Source organism: Psammomys obesus, unplaced genomic scaffold (assembly GCF_907164565.1).
Source record: "Psammomys obesus unplaced genomic scaffold, mPsaObe1.curated_primary_1811, whole genome shotgun sequence".
Lineage (NCBI taxonomy): Eukaryota > Metazoa > Chordata > Mammalia > Rodentia > Muridae > Psammomys > Psammomys obesus.
In genome coordinates this window covers 485,390-502,131 of record NW_026590118.1, presented here as the reverse complement: position 1 = coordinate 502,131, position 16,742 = coordinate 485,390, and the positions used below count along the sequence as shown (strand labels likewise).

Below are 16,742 nucleotides of genomic sequence, written 5' to 3'. Positions count from 1 at the left end.
TATTACTAGGCATGGTGGTGCATTTCTCTAATTCCAGCATCAGGAGGCTGAGGCAGGAGAATCACCAATGGTCTAAGGCCAATCCAGGGTACATAGTGAGTTTGAGGTTAGTCTAGGCAACTTAAGACTTCATCTCACAAAACAACACAAATCCCGTCTCTGTTCACATATGACATTATAACAAAGAAATCTTGAAAAAAAAATCAATAAACGTTTCTTGGCAATGACTATAAGGTTTTAGTACATAAAGTTAATATAAGCCCATCAGTTTCCATCAGTAGCAATTAACATAGTAGAATTTGAAGTAAAAATTGCAATATAATTAACAATACTGTCTAAAATGAAATACATTACTTAGTTGTAAACCTAACAATATATGCACAAAATCTATTTGAGTAAAACTGTAAAAATTCTGGGGAAATAAGTTAAATGATAAAATAAATGGAGGGGATATAGAAATAGTCAGTTGGTAAAGTGCTTAACTTGCAAGCCTTAGGATTTGAGTTGGGATCTCCAGCATCCATATAAAAGCTGTCACAGCAGCCCACATTTGTGACCCCATTGATGACAATGTAGACAAGAGAATCCCTGGAGCTCACTGGCCAGAGAGTCTACCTTATCAATGAGCTTCAGGTTCAGTGAGAGACCCTGTTTTAAAAATAACCTAGGGGGCAATAGAGGAAAACATTCAACACTGACTTCTAGAGTCCACATTCACACATAACACAAACATACACCATATACAATAAATTAAATACATGGGCCCTGGAGAGATGGCTCCGTGGTAAAGAGCACATATTGCTCTCTCAGAGTTTGGTTTCCAGCACTCACATTGGGTAGTTAACAACTACCTGTGCTCCAGCTCTATGGGATCTAATGACCTCTTCTGGACTTCACAGGCACTTGCACTCACATGTGCACATACCCATGTACAGACACACACATATATGTATAATTAAAAATAAAGCCTTACCAGGCCACATAGGAGAACAATGCAGCCACTCCTGATGAGACCTGATAGACTAGGGTCAGGAAGGGGAGGAAGGTCCTCCCTATCAGTGGACTGGGGGAGGAGCATGGGAGGAGAAGAGAGAGGGAGGGTGGGATTGGGAGGGAATGAGAAAGGGCGCTATAGCTGGGATACAAAGTGAATAAACTGTAATTAATATGAAAAATAAAAATTTTAAAAAGAAAAAAATAAAAGTAAATATCTTTAAAGTAAATACTAGAGAAATATCCCATTCTCATAAAAATTTATTGATTTATGAATAAATCAATATTCATTATAATGTCCATTCCCATGTTCCTTATAAATACAGTGTAATTCTAATTAAAATACAGAAAACCTGGGGATGGAGAGATGGCTCAGCAGTTAAGAGCACCGGTTGTCCATACATAGGACTTTGGGTTCAATTTCCCGCACCCACATGGCAGCTCACCATAGATCTGATACCTTTACACACACATGCGTATATCAAGGCACATAAAGTAAAAATAAATAAATTTTAAAATTCAGAAAGCTATTACGTCTATATAAGTAGTTTCTATATAAGGTATATGTGCATAGAAAGGCAAAAAATACAGAAATGTTAACACTATTAAAAGAGATGAAGAAAGTTAAGGAACTGATACTATCTGACTGCATGACTTAGTAATAAGTAATATATTAATATTACTATAAGTAATATATTACTATATTAATATAGTCATCAAGACAGTGTAACACTGAAGGAGAACTTAGTCACTATTCTACCTCTATTTTTCCTCTCTCTATCTTTATTGTGCCTTTCTAAATTCTTCCCTCTAAGTCATACTCTTCTTTAGGTACCTTGAATTCTAAGAAGGTTAGGACTAATGAACAAATGTCATTATAACAAAGGGCTAAAACTATCCTCAAGCAATGAACAGATTAATCACCATGATTAGGTTGTTCCCAAAATTTCTCCATGAATGAAACAGAGGCAACACCCTGGACCAGAAACAATCATCTTTTGGAAATCAGATTATTTCCTTCAAGTGATGATTGTAATAAAAAAAAAAAAAAACTTTTCTAAAACCAGAACTGAGACAATGGTTGATCAGATCACCATCTTGAACAATATTACGTACTCTGTCAGCTATGTAACATTGCCCCCCAAATCCGCCAACTATGCAAACTAAATTATCTGATTTATTTCCTCTCCTATAAATTCTCAAAGTTTCCTGGAGTCAATGAATCTGTCTGTTTTGTTTTCATTGTTTTGCTTTGTTTGATATACTGTAATCCCATTGGTTAAAGTTTCTTTCTCTATTTATTTAAGTAGCATGTTCAAATAAGTAGCTGAACCTGGTCCACTGGGATCTTCCCTGAAGCCTAAAATTTGTCCTAAAACCCTGGTAAGGTTATTGGTGAAAGGACAGAGAAATATTTCAGTGAGTTAGAACAGAGAACGCAGGGCTGGAAAGATGGATCAGCAGTTAAGAGCACTGGATGATCTTCCAGAGAACGTGGGTTCAATTCCCAGCACCAACATGGCAGCTCACAACTGTCTTTAACTCCTGTTCCAGTGGATCTGACACCCTCACACAGATGTACATGCAGGCAAAACACCAAACTACATAAAACACAAATAAATAAATAATTTTAGAATAAAGAACATTAAAGTAGAGCCACATAAATATGTTCATCTAAAGTTTGAAAAAGAAGTGAATGCCATTTACTGTAGAAACATATTTCATCAAATGGTGCTGGAACAACTGAACATGCACATGAAAAAGAATCCAAAACAGAGACCATATCTTTCACAAAAATTAATTCAAAGTGGGTCTTAGGCTTAAATATAAAGTGAAAAACTGAGGTACTGCTACTTGGATAAATCCTAGATGATCCTGTATCTAGTAGGAAAAAAAACAAAAAGAACTGATGTCATTAATTAAAAATATAAAACTATCAAGAGAAGAAGAAAGCAAATACGAACTAGGAAGATTTCAAAAATAAAACACACCTGATAAAAGACTGCTATATAACACATAAAAAAACTTTAAAAGTAAACAATAAGAAAACAGTCTTACTAAAAATAGGCCAAAGACCTTAACAGACACCTTACCATAGACTAAATATATAGATGGCAAATAAGTCTATAAGAAGATGCTTTATATCATATGATATTAAGGAAACGAAAAGGAAATAACCAACAGAATGGTTAAAAGCCAGACTATTGACACAAACACATACTAGTGAAGATGTAAAGTGACAGAAACTATAATTCCTAGCTGGCAAGAATGCAAAATGATAAGACCACTTTGGAGGATATCTTGGCATTTTTATAAAAACCTAAACATATTTCAACCAGATGGTCTAGCAATTGAATTATTTGCTATTTATCCAGAAGAATTAAAAATTTGCCAACATACGAAAAGTTGTACATGATGTTTAATAGCTTTATTCATAATTGATATAGGAGTTAAAAGTAAGAACATGAGACTGATACTCCAACCAAGGACTATGCATGGAGATAACCTAAGACCCCTGCACAGATGTAGCCCATGGCAGTTCAGTGTCCAAGTGGGTTCCTAGTAAGGGGAACAGGGACTGTCTCTGACATGAACTGATTGGCTTGCTCTTTGGTCATCTCCCCCTGAGGGGGAAGCATCATTACCAGGCCACAGAAGAAGACACTGCAGCCACTCCTGATGAGACCTAATTGACTAGGATCGGCAGGAAGGAAAAGAAGACCTCCCCTATCAGTGAACTTGGGGAGGGGCATGCAGGCAGAGGGTGGAGGAAGGGAGGGATTGGGACAGGAGGAGGGAGGGAATCACAGGGGGAATACAAAGTGAATAAAGTGTAATTAATAAAGAATAATATATATATATACATTTTAAAAAGTAAGTGCATGTTATTATTACTACAGATAATATATCTATACAAAAATAAAAATAATCTACATATTAGAAAAAATGTATGAAATCAAAATGCAAAATCAATTTGAATTTTAAACAACAGCAAAAGAGTCAAATGAATGTCTGTGACAGTACACAAAAAATAGTAAATATATGAGACTATAAGAAACTCAAAAACAGCAACAAAAAAAGCAAGTATCTAATTTTAAAATGATCAGTGGTGGTTGGAGAGATGGCTCAGTGGTTCACAGTACTAACTCTTTTTATAGAGGACTAGGGTTCAGTTCCCAGAACCCACCTGGTGGCTCACAACCATCTGCAACTCTAGTTCCAAAGGATCGTACACTTTCTGAACTCTGAAGGTGCTGCACAAACATTGTACATATACATGCAAGCAAAAACCCATACCCAGGAAATGAAAATAAAAAATAAACCTTGAAAAAGATAATAGATATTTCCAAGAAGGCAGTAAATGGTCAACAAATACACAAAAATGTTCAACATTGTTAACCATCAGGGAAGTTCAAAATTATATTATTACCTCGATCCAGCTACACCTGTAATCCCTGCACTTGGGGAGGCAGAGGCAGGTGGATCTTTCTGAGTTTGAGGCCAGCCTGGTCTACAAAGTGAGTCTAGGATAGCCAAGGATATACAGAGAAAACTTGTCTTGAAAAACAAAACAAGGCAAACCTTTACATACCATTGGTGGGAATGTGAATTAGTGCAGAAACTATGGAAAATACCATGAAGCTTCTTCATAAACTTTTTAAAAAGGACTACTATATGGTCCAGCAGTCCCAGTACAAGGATTATATGTCCAAAGGAAATGAAATCAATATGTCAAAAAGATACCTGCAGCCTCTCACTTTTACCAGCAACAGGTAAAAGGGAAAATATGTCATAGATACATGCACACATATGCATATGTACATACACACATGAACATCATATATACACATAGTAATATATACGTGTATATAGTGAAAGGTCATTCAGCCATAAAAATAGGAGATCTTTTAATTTGCAAGGTCATAGCAAGTGAAATCAACCAGACAAAGAAAAACTGCTGCATGAACTCACATGTTAAATCTAAAATGATTAACTCATAAAAATGGGGCCTAGTTTTGTAGTTGCCAGGAACATGGGAGTACAAAGAAATAAGATATTGATCAAAAGATTTAAACTTTTAGCTATACATATGCAAGTTCTGAGGATCTAATGTAAAACATTGACAGTTACAGGTATGCTAAATAATCTATGATCACCATTACAGATTGCATATTAATAACTGGAGGTGAAAAAAATTTTCTAACTGACTTCTTTTTTAAATTTTTATATTAATTACAGTTTATTCCTTTTGTATCCCAGCTATAGCCCCCTCCCTCATCCCCTCCCAATCCCACCCTCCCTCCCTCATCTCCTCCTATGACCCTCCCCTAGTCCACTGATAGGGGAGGTCCTCCTCTCCTTCCATCTGACCCTAGCCTATCAGGTCTCATCAGGACTGGCTGCATTGTCTTCCTCTGTGGCCTGGTAAGGTTAATTGCCACTCAGGGGGAGGTGATCAACGAGCCAGCCACTGAGTTCATGTCAGAGACAGTCCCTGTTTCCCTTACTAGGAACCCACTTGGAGACTGAGCTGCCATGGGCTACGTATGTGCAGGGGTTCTAGGCTATCTCCATGCATAGTCCCTGTTTGGATTATCAGTCTCAAAAAAGTCTCCTGGGCCCAGATTTCTTGGCTCTGTTCTCTCATTGTGGAGCTCCTGTCCACTCCAGTTCTTTCTTTCTCTTCCTTCTTTCATAAGATTCCCTGCACTCTGCCTAAAGTTTGGCTATGAGCCTCAGTGTCTGCTTTGATACCCTGCTGGGTAGAGTCTTTCAGAGGTAGGCTTCTGTCTTATTCCCTGTTTTCTTTCTCTTCCAATGTCCATCCCATTTGCCTTTCTGAATGAGGATTGATCATCTTACCCAGGGTCCTCCTTCTTGTTTAGTTTCTTTAGGTGTACATATTTTAGTATGTTTATCCTATATTATATGTCTAATATCCACTTATAAGTGAGCATATACCATGTGTGTCTTTCTGCTTCTGAGATACCTCACTCAGGATGTTCTTTTCTAGTTCCCACCATTTGCCTGCAAATTTCATTTGTATTGATTTCCTTATATTTGATTGCTGAGTAGTATTCCATTGTGTAAATATACCACAATTTCTGTATCCATTCTTCAGTTGAGGGGCATCTGGGTTGTTTCCAGCTTCTGGCTATTACAAATAAAGCTGCTACAACCATGGTTGAGCAAATGTCCTTGCTGTGTACTTAAGAACATTTTGGATATATGCCTAGGAGTGGTATAGCTGGATCTTGAGGAAGCACTATTCCTAGTTGTTTGAGAAAGTGCCAGATTGATTTCCAAAGTGGTTGTACAAGTTTACATTTCCACCAGCAATGGAGGCGGGTTCCCCTTTCTCCACATCCTCTCCAGAGTGTATTGTCACTTGAGTTTTTGATCTTAGCCATTCTGATGGGTGTCAGGTGAAATCTCGGGGTCATTTGGATTTGCATTTCCCTGATGACTAAGGATGCTGAGCATTTCTTTAAGTGTTTCTCTGCCATTCAACATTCCTCTATAGAGGATTCTCTGTTTAGCTCTGTACTCCTTTTTTAATTTTTAAAATTTATTTTATTATTATTGTTATTTTTATTTATTACAATTTATATTTTTTGTATCCCCACTGTAGCTCTATTCCTCATCTCCTCCCAGTTCCACACTCCCTTCCTCTTCCCTCCCTATGTCCTCTAGTCCACTATATGGAAAGTCCTCCACCCCTATTATCTGACCCTAGACTATCTTCAGGACTGTCTGGATCCTCTTTCTCTGTGGCCTAGTTAGGCTGCCTTGCCAGGAGGAAGTGATCTGAGCAGGCAACTGTATTCATGCCAGAGATTGCCCCTGCTCCGCTTGCTAGGGAATCTCCATGGAGACTGAGATACCCATAGGCTACATCTGAGCAGGAGGTCTAGGTCCTCTCCATGCATGGTCCTTGGTTGATTCATTAGTCTCTGAAGGACACCCTGGGCCCAGATTTTTTGGCTCTGTCTCCATCCCTGATCTCAAGCTGTACTACAGAGCAATAGTAATAAAAACTGCATGGTACTGTCATAGAAACAGAATGGTGGATCAATGGAACTGAACAGAAGACCCAGAAATAAAATTACACACCTACGGATACTTGATTTTTTATAAAGAAGCCAAAACCATACAATGGAAAAAAGACAGCATCTTCAGCACATGGTGCTGGTCTAACTGTATGTCTACATGCAGAAGCATGAAAATAGATCCATATTTATCACCCTGCACAAAACTAAAGTCCAAGTGGATCAAAGACCTCAACATAAAATCAGACATGCTAAATCTGTTAGAAGAAATAGTGAGGAAGATCCTAGAACTCATTGGCACAGGAGACAACTTCCTGAACAGCACACCAACAGCGCAGGTTCTAGGAGCAACAATCAATAAATGGGACCTCATGAAACTGAAAAGCTTCTGTAAAGCAAAGCTTTACACTGTCATCAAAACAAAACAATTGCCTACAGACTGGGTAAGGATCTTCACCAACCCTATATCTGACAGACAGCTAATATCCAGAATATATAAAGACCTCAAGAAGTTAAACACCAACAAACCAAGTAATCCAATTTAAAAATGGGTACAGAGCTAAACAGAGAATTCTATGTAGAGGAATGTCAAATGAGGAGAAACACTTAAAGAAATGCTCAATATCTTTAGTCATCAAGGGAATGCAAATCAAAATGACCCTGGGATTTCACCTTACATCCATCAGAATGGCTAAGATGAAAAATTCAAGTGACAATACATGCTGAATCCTATTTTTAATTGGATTACTTGATTTGTTGCTTTTTAACTTCTTGAGTTCTTTATATATTCTGGATATCAGCCCTCTATCAGATATAGGGTTGGTGAAGATTCTTTCCCAGTCTGTAGGCTGTCTCTAACTGACTTCTATCAAGACAGAAAGATTCAGTGTTTAAGAAAGTGTGATCCTAGTGCAAGCTGAAGACAGGAAGCAGAGCTCAGACTGACACTCATGGGTTTCATTTAAGACAGAGGAAATAGGACAGTCTTCCCTATGCGGGGATCACTGTCATCAGATGGACATCCAAATTAACAAAAAAATGAGACTTTGCCAAACATTGCCTTTATACACAAACCTTACATCCTGGTGGATGGCAATGGAGAAAGGAGCGGTCAGCTTTACATATCCCTCTGCTTTCTCCTTCACAATTTGCTTCTACTCCCACTGATGTTTCATGGTGAAAATCTCTACTTCTCATCTATTTTAACCTGTGTTTGTCTTTATATGATAAAAACACAACCTGCCTATTTTATATTTGTCTCAAGACTTCCAATTTATTTTCATACTCTTATTTTTTATTATCATTTATTACAATTTTTTCAATTTGTATGTTACACACTTATTATTCTATTATCTTTATTCATTTCAGTTCCTAAATTTTGTTTATCCACTTATATTTGTCCCCACTTTTTGTCACTATTCCCATGCATTAAAAACCTTTGTTCAATTAGCATCTACCCATTTCACTGGGGTTGTCTGAAGGAAGCAACATGTGTCATGGTTAGTTACATCATTAGGGATTTTGAGTGTTTCCAGAGTGACATAGTTCTTTATTCAGAATAAGATATTTGAAAACCAATCGCCTTACTTACACTTTGACTAACTCCTTTCATATATGGTCTTAGTAAGTAAGAGTCTGTGATTGTATTTGGAAGGAGGGAGGGAAAGAGAATAAGGGGATTTTGTGTCTGTCTGAGACCCACCAGGTGGCATAAAAAGAAAAAGAATATGATACTTAGGCTGACAAACTTATGACAAAACATGAGAATCCGTAAAGAAGCAGTAAAGTGTTTACTAAAAAGCCACAGTGAGGAGAATGCTTATGTGTCAAGCAGCTTTTGAAAGCCTCAGAGAGCTGAAGTGCAAGGGCAAAGTAGTAGAAAATGACGGTATATACAAAACTGCGAGTCATTCACACTGGAGGGTATTCTAGTAGATCAAATTGATGAGGCTTGGTGAGAATTACATATCACCAATTAGGATCTAGAAAGAACATGTGAATTGGGATGCTGAAATGAGACTAACAAAATTGAAATACAAGGGGCTATGATCTAGTCTCCAGGATCATTATGCCGATGAGAGGCAGAGAAGAGAATGGAACTGAGCTGAAAGAAAATGATATGACCTTTTGTGCTAAAAAGTACATCCTCAGGTACTCCGAATAAAAATCATTAGCTTAGTCTCAGATGAGCCGATTACAACCTGGGCAAGGACTCACAATGGGCAGGGGCTCTGGCCTTTTACCCGATCTGTAGCAACCTAAGAATCTTCCCTGGTGGCTAGGCTAAAAAGAGGAGTGGGTGTACCTAGAAACAGGAGAGTTCTGTGTGCTCTCACCACACACTCAGCTTCATTAGAAGATTAGGCTAGTTTCAACAAAGAATGCTACCATATGGACACAAAGTATGATAAGGAATTGTGAAGGATAGTCCTTGTCCATAATTTTGCATCTGAATATTAGTACCCAACACTTACCTTTCCAGGACCCCACATGGTCTAAACCAGAGAGAGAGGTTCTTCTTGGCATCATAGTATACCCTGGCTTCTTGTTACTGCTGTGCCCAGTCAATAGGAGCTGATCTTGGAGCCGTTCAGAGAGATAACTTGGCTTAGGGGGACGAGGAGGTGGAGTGTTGGACATAATGTTTAGTTCCTTTGCCCCACTGGGTAAGCAAACTTGCTTTTTTCCCACATGAATTGTAGGGTTTAAGGAAGATTCCAGCAATGATGAAGAAGGCACATGGTTCCTGGACGGGCCATTGATATCTCTATTCCAGATTAGAGCAGGCTGGGGCCTTGTGGAAGGCACATCCTGAGATCCATTCCCATAGTACAAGGGGTGGACCAAGTTATTAGAGGTAAACGGCTGCAGACCATCAAGAAAAACATCATCAAATGAAGTCTGTTCCAATGAGCGGTCTGAATTTGACCAGCTTTCACATCTGGTAGGAAGACTAAAGGAAAAAAAATATATAAAACTTGATTGAAATGTAGACATCCACATGTGCCTCATTCTAAGTTTCCATGTATCACCTTTTTATTCTACTTATAGAGATTTATTCTTTCTACAGCCCAAAGATATACCAACTCCTTAGTGCAGAAAGAGTCTTCTGGTTTTTTTCATCCTATATAGCAGACGAGTATGAAAATGAGTATGATAATGAGTCTGCTGTTTTTTTCATCTTCTATAGCAGACGAGTATGAAAATGCAGGGTTAGAAATGAAAGCCACAATGCTGAAACTCATGACTCATTTTATTTAGTATACTACCTCATCTTTAATAGCGATACTGATAATCATCTACCATTGTTTTTGGCAATAGTAAGAAAGAGATGAGAGTAGATTCACCTACTAGAAAACACTCTTGCTAAACAGACTTATTTGGCTATGTGGTTTGAGTACATCTCATATGGACAGACTCTACAAACAGCAATGTGAGTTCTGTGAACAGAGTAGAACATGCTAGAAGGCCCAACTGAATCTCAAAAATAAGCGTACCTGCCATGGTGCAGTCTTCCAGTCTCACAGTTGGACAGGATCAGATAATCAGGAAGGAAAGGAAACTCTGACTCACTTCTGGTTTCCTCAGTAGCTACAGTATTAGCATTTGGGTCATCTTTTGGCAAGGCAGAGTTGGCAACATGGGCGGTATGAAGTGAACTGGCAGGGGATGGCTGGAGGGAGGAGGGCATGTGAGAGAAACTCTCCATGGAATCTGCTGGAAAAATCATTTCCCAGGTTAGTGTTTTAAGAATGGCTATAACATTCACTCAAAGTTTCTCAAACAGCATCCAAGAACCAAATAGAAGATGTGAATCACAGCTGGTGTTTGTACGGGTGGAGTCAACCATTTCCTCAAGCTATAAACAATGTCTAGGAAAGAAGACCAATGTTCCAAGAGTAAAGTGTTGAGTCAATTTAGAGTAAAATAACAACAACAACAATATTTTTAAAATCCAAGCATTTTTGGCCTGAAAACCTATAGTTCAATAGTCTACACAGCTTAACTGTCCTCAGCAACAACCTTGTATTACTGTATATTTACTCAATAAATATATGTATATCTGTGCATATGTATTTATATATAAGAAGTTCACATGTATGTACTTACATATATATTCATGTATATAAATTTTATGGTTTGGATATGATATGCTCATATGTTGAAGGCATTGACACTGACTAGTGAATCCAATCATTGAAAGGTGACTAGATCACGTAGACATTCACTTAAGAATGGATTAATCTACTAAGGGATAATTTAGTGGCGTTGTTTGGAGGTGGTGGAAACATTTGAAGGAAGGGCCTTTCTGAATGAAAGAGGTCACTATGGAGGCATGTTTTGTGAGGCTGCATTCTATCCTTCCTTTCCTGGCTATAACAAAGTCGCCTCTGCTAAACTCTTCTACTGCTATAATATTCTGTTTTATCTCAGGCCCAAAGCAATGGGTCCAGTTGATCATGGTTTGAAGCTTCTGAAATGGTAAGTAAAACATGAAGATTTCTACTTCCAAATTGTTTCTCTCATGTATTTGCCACAGCAACAAAAATCTGGCTAACACAGAAAATTTGCACTAGGGGTAAGGCTGTTGCTGTAATTATTCCTGAATATGTGGTTCAGAAGCCTCTGCAACTAGTTTGTGGGAAAATTTTGCAAACTTTGAGACCTTAGCTAGAGAACATCTAGAATTTTGTAAGCAGAACTTAATGATGACTCTACTGGGAACTCAGAAAATCAGAATGTTGTTAGAGTCTAGACAGAAAAGATTGTACTCCTTAGGCATCACATGAGAAAGAAAATTCTATCTTTTTGGGATAGAAGTAGAGGCAGTTCGTGTTGCATAGTAGAAAACAACTTTACTGCATTTTGTTATGCCTTGAGACTTTGTGGAAGGCTGAACACAAAAGGCAACACAACTTTCAGCCTGTTCTACATGGGTTACTATCTGATTTTAGTCAGGTTTCCAGTGAGAATCTATGGGAGCTGGAGGAGCAAAATGGAAAGACTGATTTTGTTTTGTTATTTTTTTAAATTTTATTATATAGGAATTTTGTCTGCATGTGTATCTGTGCATCCTGTGTGTGCAGTGCTTGAGAAGGCCAGAAGAGAATGTCAAATCTATGTTGGAACTGGGGTTGTGTGTTTGTGAGCTGCTATGTGGGTGCTGGGAACTGAACCCAGGTCCTCTGCAAGAGCAGTCAGCGCTTTTAAGTGCTGAACCATCTCTAGCACCAGAATGCAAAGACTTAAAAAATGTTTTCGTTTGGCCTGGGAAACACACATAAAGTTGTGATTAAAGAAGTCATGATTGGAGTGTTGCTGGAAGTTGTCTGGAGGCCAGCAGCTCGGGGCTGAGTACACTCGGGCAGAGCAGTTATGTTGCACAAACACACTATTCAGACAAATACGAATATGACAATGAGGACTTTGAGTACCAGCATGTCATGTTGCCCAAGAACACAGCCAAGCTGGTCCCTAAATCCCATTTGATGTCTGAATCTGAATAGAGAAACCTTGGCATGCAGCAGAGTCAGGGATGGGTCCATTATATGATCCATTAACCAGAACCTCACATCTTACTGTTCTGGCGACCACTACCCAAGAAGCCAAAGAAATGAAGCTGACAAACCAGCTTTCTGCCTCAAGTTTTACACAGCTGTCCTCACTTCCTACCATCTTTCTGATATCATGATCATGTTGCTTTATTTCCCACTTTGATATTTAAAGGATGTTCATTCAATACACTGCTTGAATGTGCTGATACCTACACTGCTTCTTGAGTTGAGCCACCAATGCCCCAGCTTTGTCAGGTGAATGTGACCTCAAAGCCCTAGTGTTCCCTGTATCAGCAGGAAATATTCACCATCTCTCTGAAGCACGTGAAAATCAGATTATGGCTGTTACAAGGATAGTGTGAATTTGCTGTTGCGGTTTTTACTATTGGCTGTTGTATTCATGGTAACTTATGGATTTGTGCCTCAATGTATTGGAAACTTTCCATTTTATCTGCTAAATCTCTTCCATGTTACAAGCCTTGATTAAAGGAAGTTTTTATAATTTAAAAAAAAAGTCATGATTACCAGGTGGTGATGGTAGCAGTGGTGCAAGCCTTTAATCCCAGTGCTCAGGAGGCAGAGGCAGGTGGATCTGTGAGTTTTACTCCAACATGGTCTACAGAGCAAGTTCAAGAACAGTCAAGGCTACATAAAGAAACCGTGTCTCAAAAAAACAAAAAAAGCAAAACAAAAATGTCATAAAGTCTAAAAAGATTAGTATCATTAAAAAGAGGTTAAATGGAATGAGTATGAATATCAGTGACAGAGCACATGCCTACCACAAACAAGGCTCTGGACCCAATCTCAAAATGTTTAGCAATGACAACAACGTTAATAATGTGAAGCACTTTCCACCAGTAAAATAGGAAAGGAATCTTGATTATACCTCAGGAATCAGTGTGACCCTACCCATTACAGGGCTAACGTGTTAAAATATAAACTCATTTTACAGACTTCCCCTTGAGAAGAGAGTGCTGACATGGTACCCTATTCACAGTTCAGCGGCTCAGATATTTGGATGTTGCTGCAGCCATGTTTCAGGAAGGACTAGCTACCACCATCAACTGATGGTAGAGAGTATTGAATCTAAGAATCTTGGTGTCTTGGAGGTGTCTATCTAGATTTCAAAGGAAAGTCTGAGAAACCAGACAATGTGCATCAGGGTCAATGGAAGAAGCCATGAGAGGGCACTGTATAAAGCTGTGAGAATGAAGCTAAAGATACAGGGGACAATCCAAGAAGCTGGAAATGTCAAGAACATGGAACATCTTTTTTGGAAGGCAGTTGTTTTTTTTTTTTTCAAGATAGGGTTTCTTTGTGTAGCCCTGGCTGTCCTGAAACTCTCTCTGTAGATGAGACTTGTCTCAAATTCACAGAGATCTGACTGCCTCTGCCTCCTGAGTGCTGGGATTAAAGGTGTGTCATTACCACCCTGCCATTGACATCTAAAGAACTAGAAGCACTAGGAGCAAGTTGGAGCCATCATAAGGATGAAATGACATGGGCTGTAGTAGCTAGCAAGGTTGGATGGGGCATGGCTCTCCATACCCTGAGGAGTTCACATCATAGTGCCCTATGCTCCAGCTGAAAGACATTAAACTCTAGGATTTCAAACTTGACCTGAGAGGTTTTGTGTTTGCTTGGGTCCCCTCCTCCTTCCTTATGCACCCATCCTTGCCTTTGGGAATGGGAGTGGTTACTCTGTGCACTTTATGATGGGAGTACGTAAATTGCTTGACTTTTATAGGGATTCACAGACAGGAGATTGCCACCAGTCTCCAGGTAGACTTTGTTCTTGGAATTTTTGTGTGTGAATCTGTTGACACTTTGGGAAAAGAATTTGGGTGGTTTCAGTTGTATATAGAATAGTTATATCATTCTAGGTAGAATTATGATCATGTTGCTGTCTTTATTTGGAATTTAAGTATAATTTAAGGTGATTTGATAGGGTGTCAAATGAACAGAGTGGGGGCTCATGATGATTAATCTTATAATTTTGACTGGATTTAAAAATGACTAAAAGGTTTCTCAGGCACAGTTCTGTATGTATAGGCATTTTCACAGGTGATTAAGGGGAGAGAAGCGTGTGCATAATGCAATGAACTAGGGTCCTAAATAAAAGAAAAAGACAAGAAAGAAGCACACAAATGTAGGCATTCATTCCCCTTGCTTCTGGCTACTGTGAGGAGAGCAACTGTGATAAGCACATATTCTTGTAGCTATGATTATCTGTCTCACAATAGGCCCACAACAATAGGCCTACAAACAAAGGAACCAAGTAATCATGGGCTGAAACCATCAGCTAAAATAAATCTGTCCCCCTTTGTTTTTATCCACTACATCAAAAAGCCTAACATATTGTTTATGCATAAATTGTTTGCATATTCATATTTATACAGAATATCTAGTAGTGCATCTAAGAATGTGGCTGGAATCTTTCTAACTCTGATGATATAGCTGAAACAAAGATTTGCCTTTACTTGAGTTTACACTATACCAGAGGAGTCACATAAGTAACACATAAATACAGTGGTGTTAATAATTGTTATATATAAGGATAAAGAAAGGAATAGTGTGTTGTGACAGCTGGGTAACACTCTGTTTCTCATTAATCTCACCAAAGCCTGAGAACAGGGTTCAAAATTAATCAGGATTAAGAACTAATGAGCCCTCCAGATCATAAAAAGCCAATGAAAAGCTTGCTTTCCCTCTCTCTCTCTCTCTCTCTCTCTCTCTCTCTCTCTGTGAGAGATTTTATTCTTCTCTCAGATATTCCATCCTGACCACGGTTTTCAATACAGGGTTTTTCAGTCAGACTCATCCCAAACTTCCTGGGTCATGCCCAGGTTCTAGTTATCTGTCTGTCTCATGTGTCCTCTACTGTAAAGGAGAAATGACAGAGTCAGTATAGTAGAAGACAAATTCATACAGGAGATACAATGTTGACTAGCCTGTGGCTATCAGAAACAGAAGCAAATGCTGTACAGTTGTGCCCTCTTATTGTACTTTCCCTTTCTTTTCATTTCTTTCTTTTCTTTTTTTTTGGTACTTTACTTTTCCATGATTTTATTTACCTGAAATCTTTGCCTTTGTCTAAAAATATGAAATGGCAATTTTCAGAAATGAAGTAGAATGATTTTTAAGCAAGCACACATACACATTTGTGTAAATGTGTGTGTGTATGTGTGTGTGTGTATATATATATATATATATATATATATATATATATATGAATATGAATTCTGTGAGAAGAGTATGCATTCTTCACCAATGAAGAACTATGTATAGTACAATAAACTCTGTGCCATCTACTATGTGCTGCCTGGGATATGACTCTTCTCTTTGGCCAACATATGCACAGCCTATACTATGTGTCCATCAGGCATTTAACACTCTCACTGTTAGCAAATTAATTGTTATGGCACCATAGTGATGATTTTTGTTTGTTTTGTTTTTCAAGACATGGTTTCTCTACGTAGCTTTGGATGTCCTGGAACTCATTCTGTAGACCAGGTTGGCCTCAAACTCAGAGATCTGCCTGCCTTAGTGCTGAGATTACAGGTGTGCACCTCCGTGCCTGGCTCTACGTGATTGCTTTTGAGTAGCTTTTTTTTTCCTCAAAAATAGCCTCAGTGTAAGAGTGATTACTAGTGATCTCAGTAATTAAATCATGTAAAATAAAAGATATAAAGTGCATCTGTTAGTACAAACAGGTGACTAATAAAAAAGTAAATAATACTTTTCTTAATAAGAAAAAAATAGCTTATACTAAGGTTCTAAGATTGACATAGGAATTAGCCTTCTATTCATGTAATTGTGAAGGAAAAAGAAATATGTACTAATTTTTCTATCCCACTTCAAACTGCAAAAGTTTCTGGTGACTTTCATAATATATGATAAACACTTATGTAAGTTGGAAAGGAATAGCTGGTCATAGTGGCACAAGACTGTAATCTTAGCACTCAAGGAGACAGAGGAAGGAGGATCTCTGTGAGTTTGAAGCCAGCCTCATCTACAAAGCGACTCCAGGATAGCCAAGGCTACAAAGTAAAACCCTGTCTTAAAAAACAAAAACAAAGATGGAAATACATTAAATTTGTGTGTGTGTGTGTGTGTGTGTGTGTGTGTGTGTGTGTGTGTGTGT

The 16,742-nt window shown here is 38.3% G+C and overlaps 1 protein-coding gene and 1 pseudogene across 3 annotated transcripts in view; one reads left to right on the top strand and one right to left on the bottom strand.

The window, feature by feature from the left end:
• Gab3 (GRB2 associated binding protein 3) overlaps positions 1 to 16,742 on the bottom strand; it is a 92,244-nt gene that overhangs the window by 24,873 nt on the left and 50,629 nt on the right. For 2 of the 3 annotated variants that reach the window (XM_055606578.1, XM_055606580.1), the window contains exons 3-4: positions 10,541 to 10,760; positions 9,518 to 9,996 (exon numbers count right to left, since the gene is read on the bottom strand). In XM_055606578.1, the coding sequence (XP_055462553.1) occupies positions 9,518 to 9,996; positions 10,541 to 10,760 (699 nt within the window). The remainder of the gene's footprint in view (positions 1 to 9,517; positions 9,997 to 10,540; positions 10,761 to 16,742) is intronic. The other variant, XM_055606579.1, reaches the window with a different exon arrangement.
• Positions 11,372 to 12,661, top strand: LOC129676241 (cyclin-dependent kinases regulatory subunit 1-like; annotated as a pseudogene).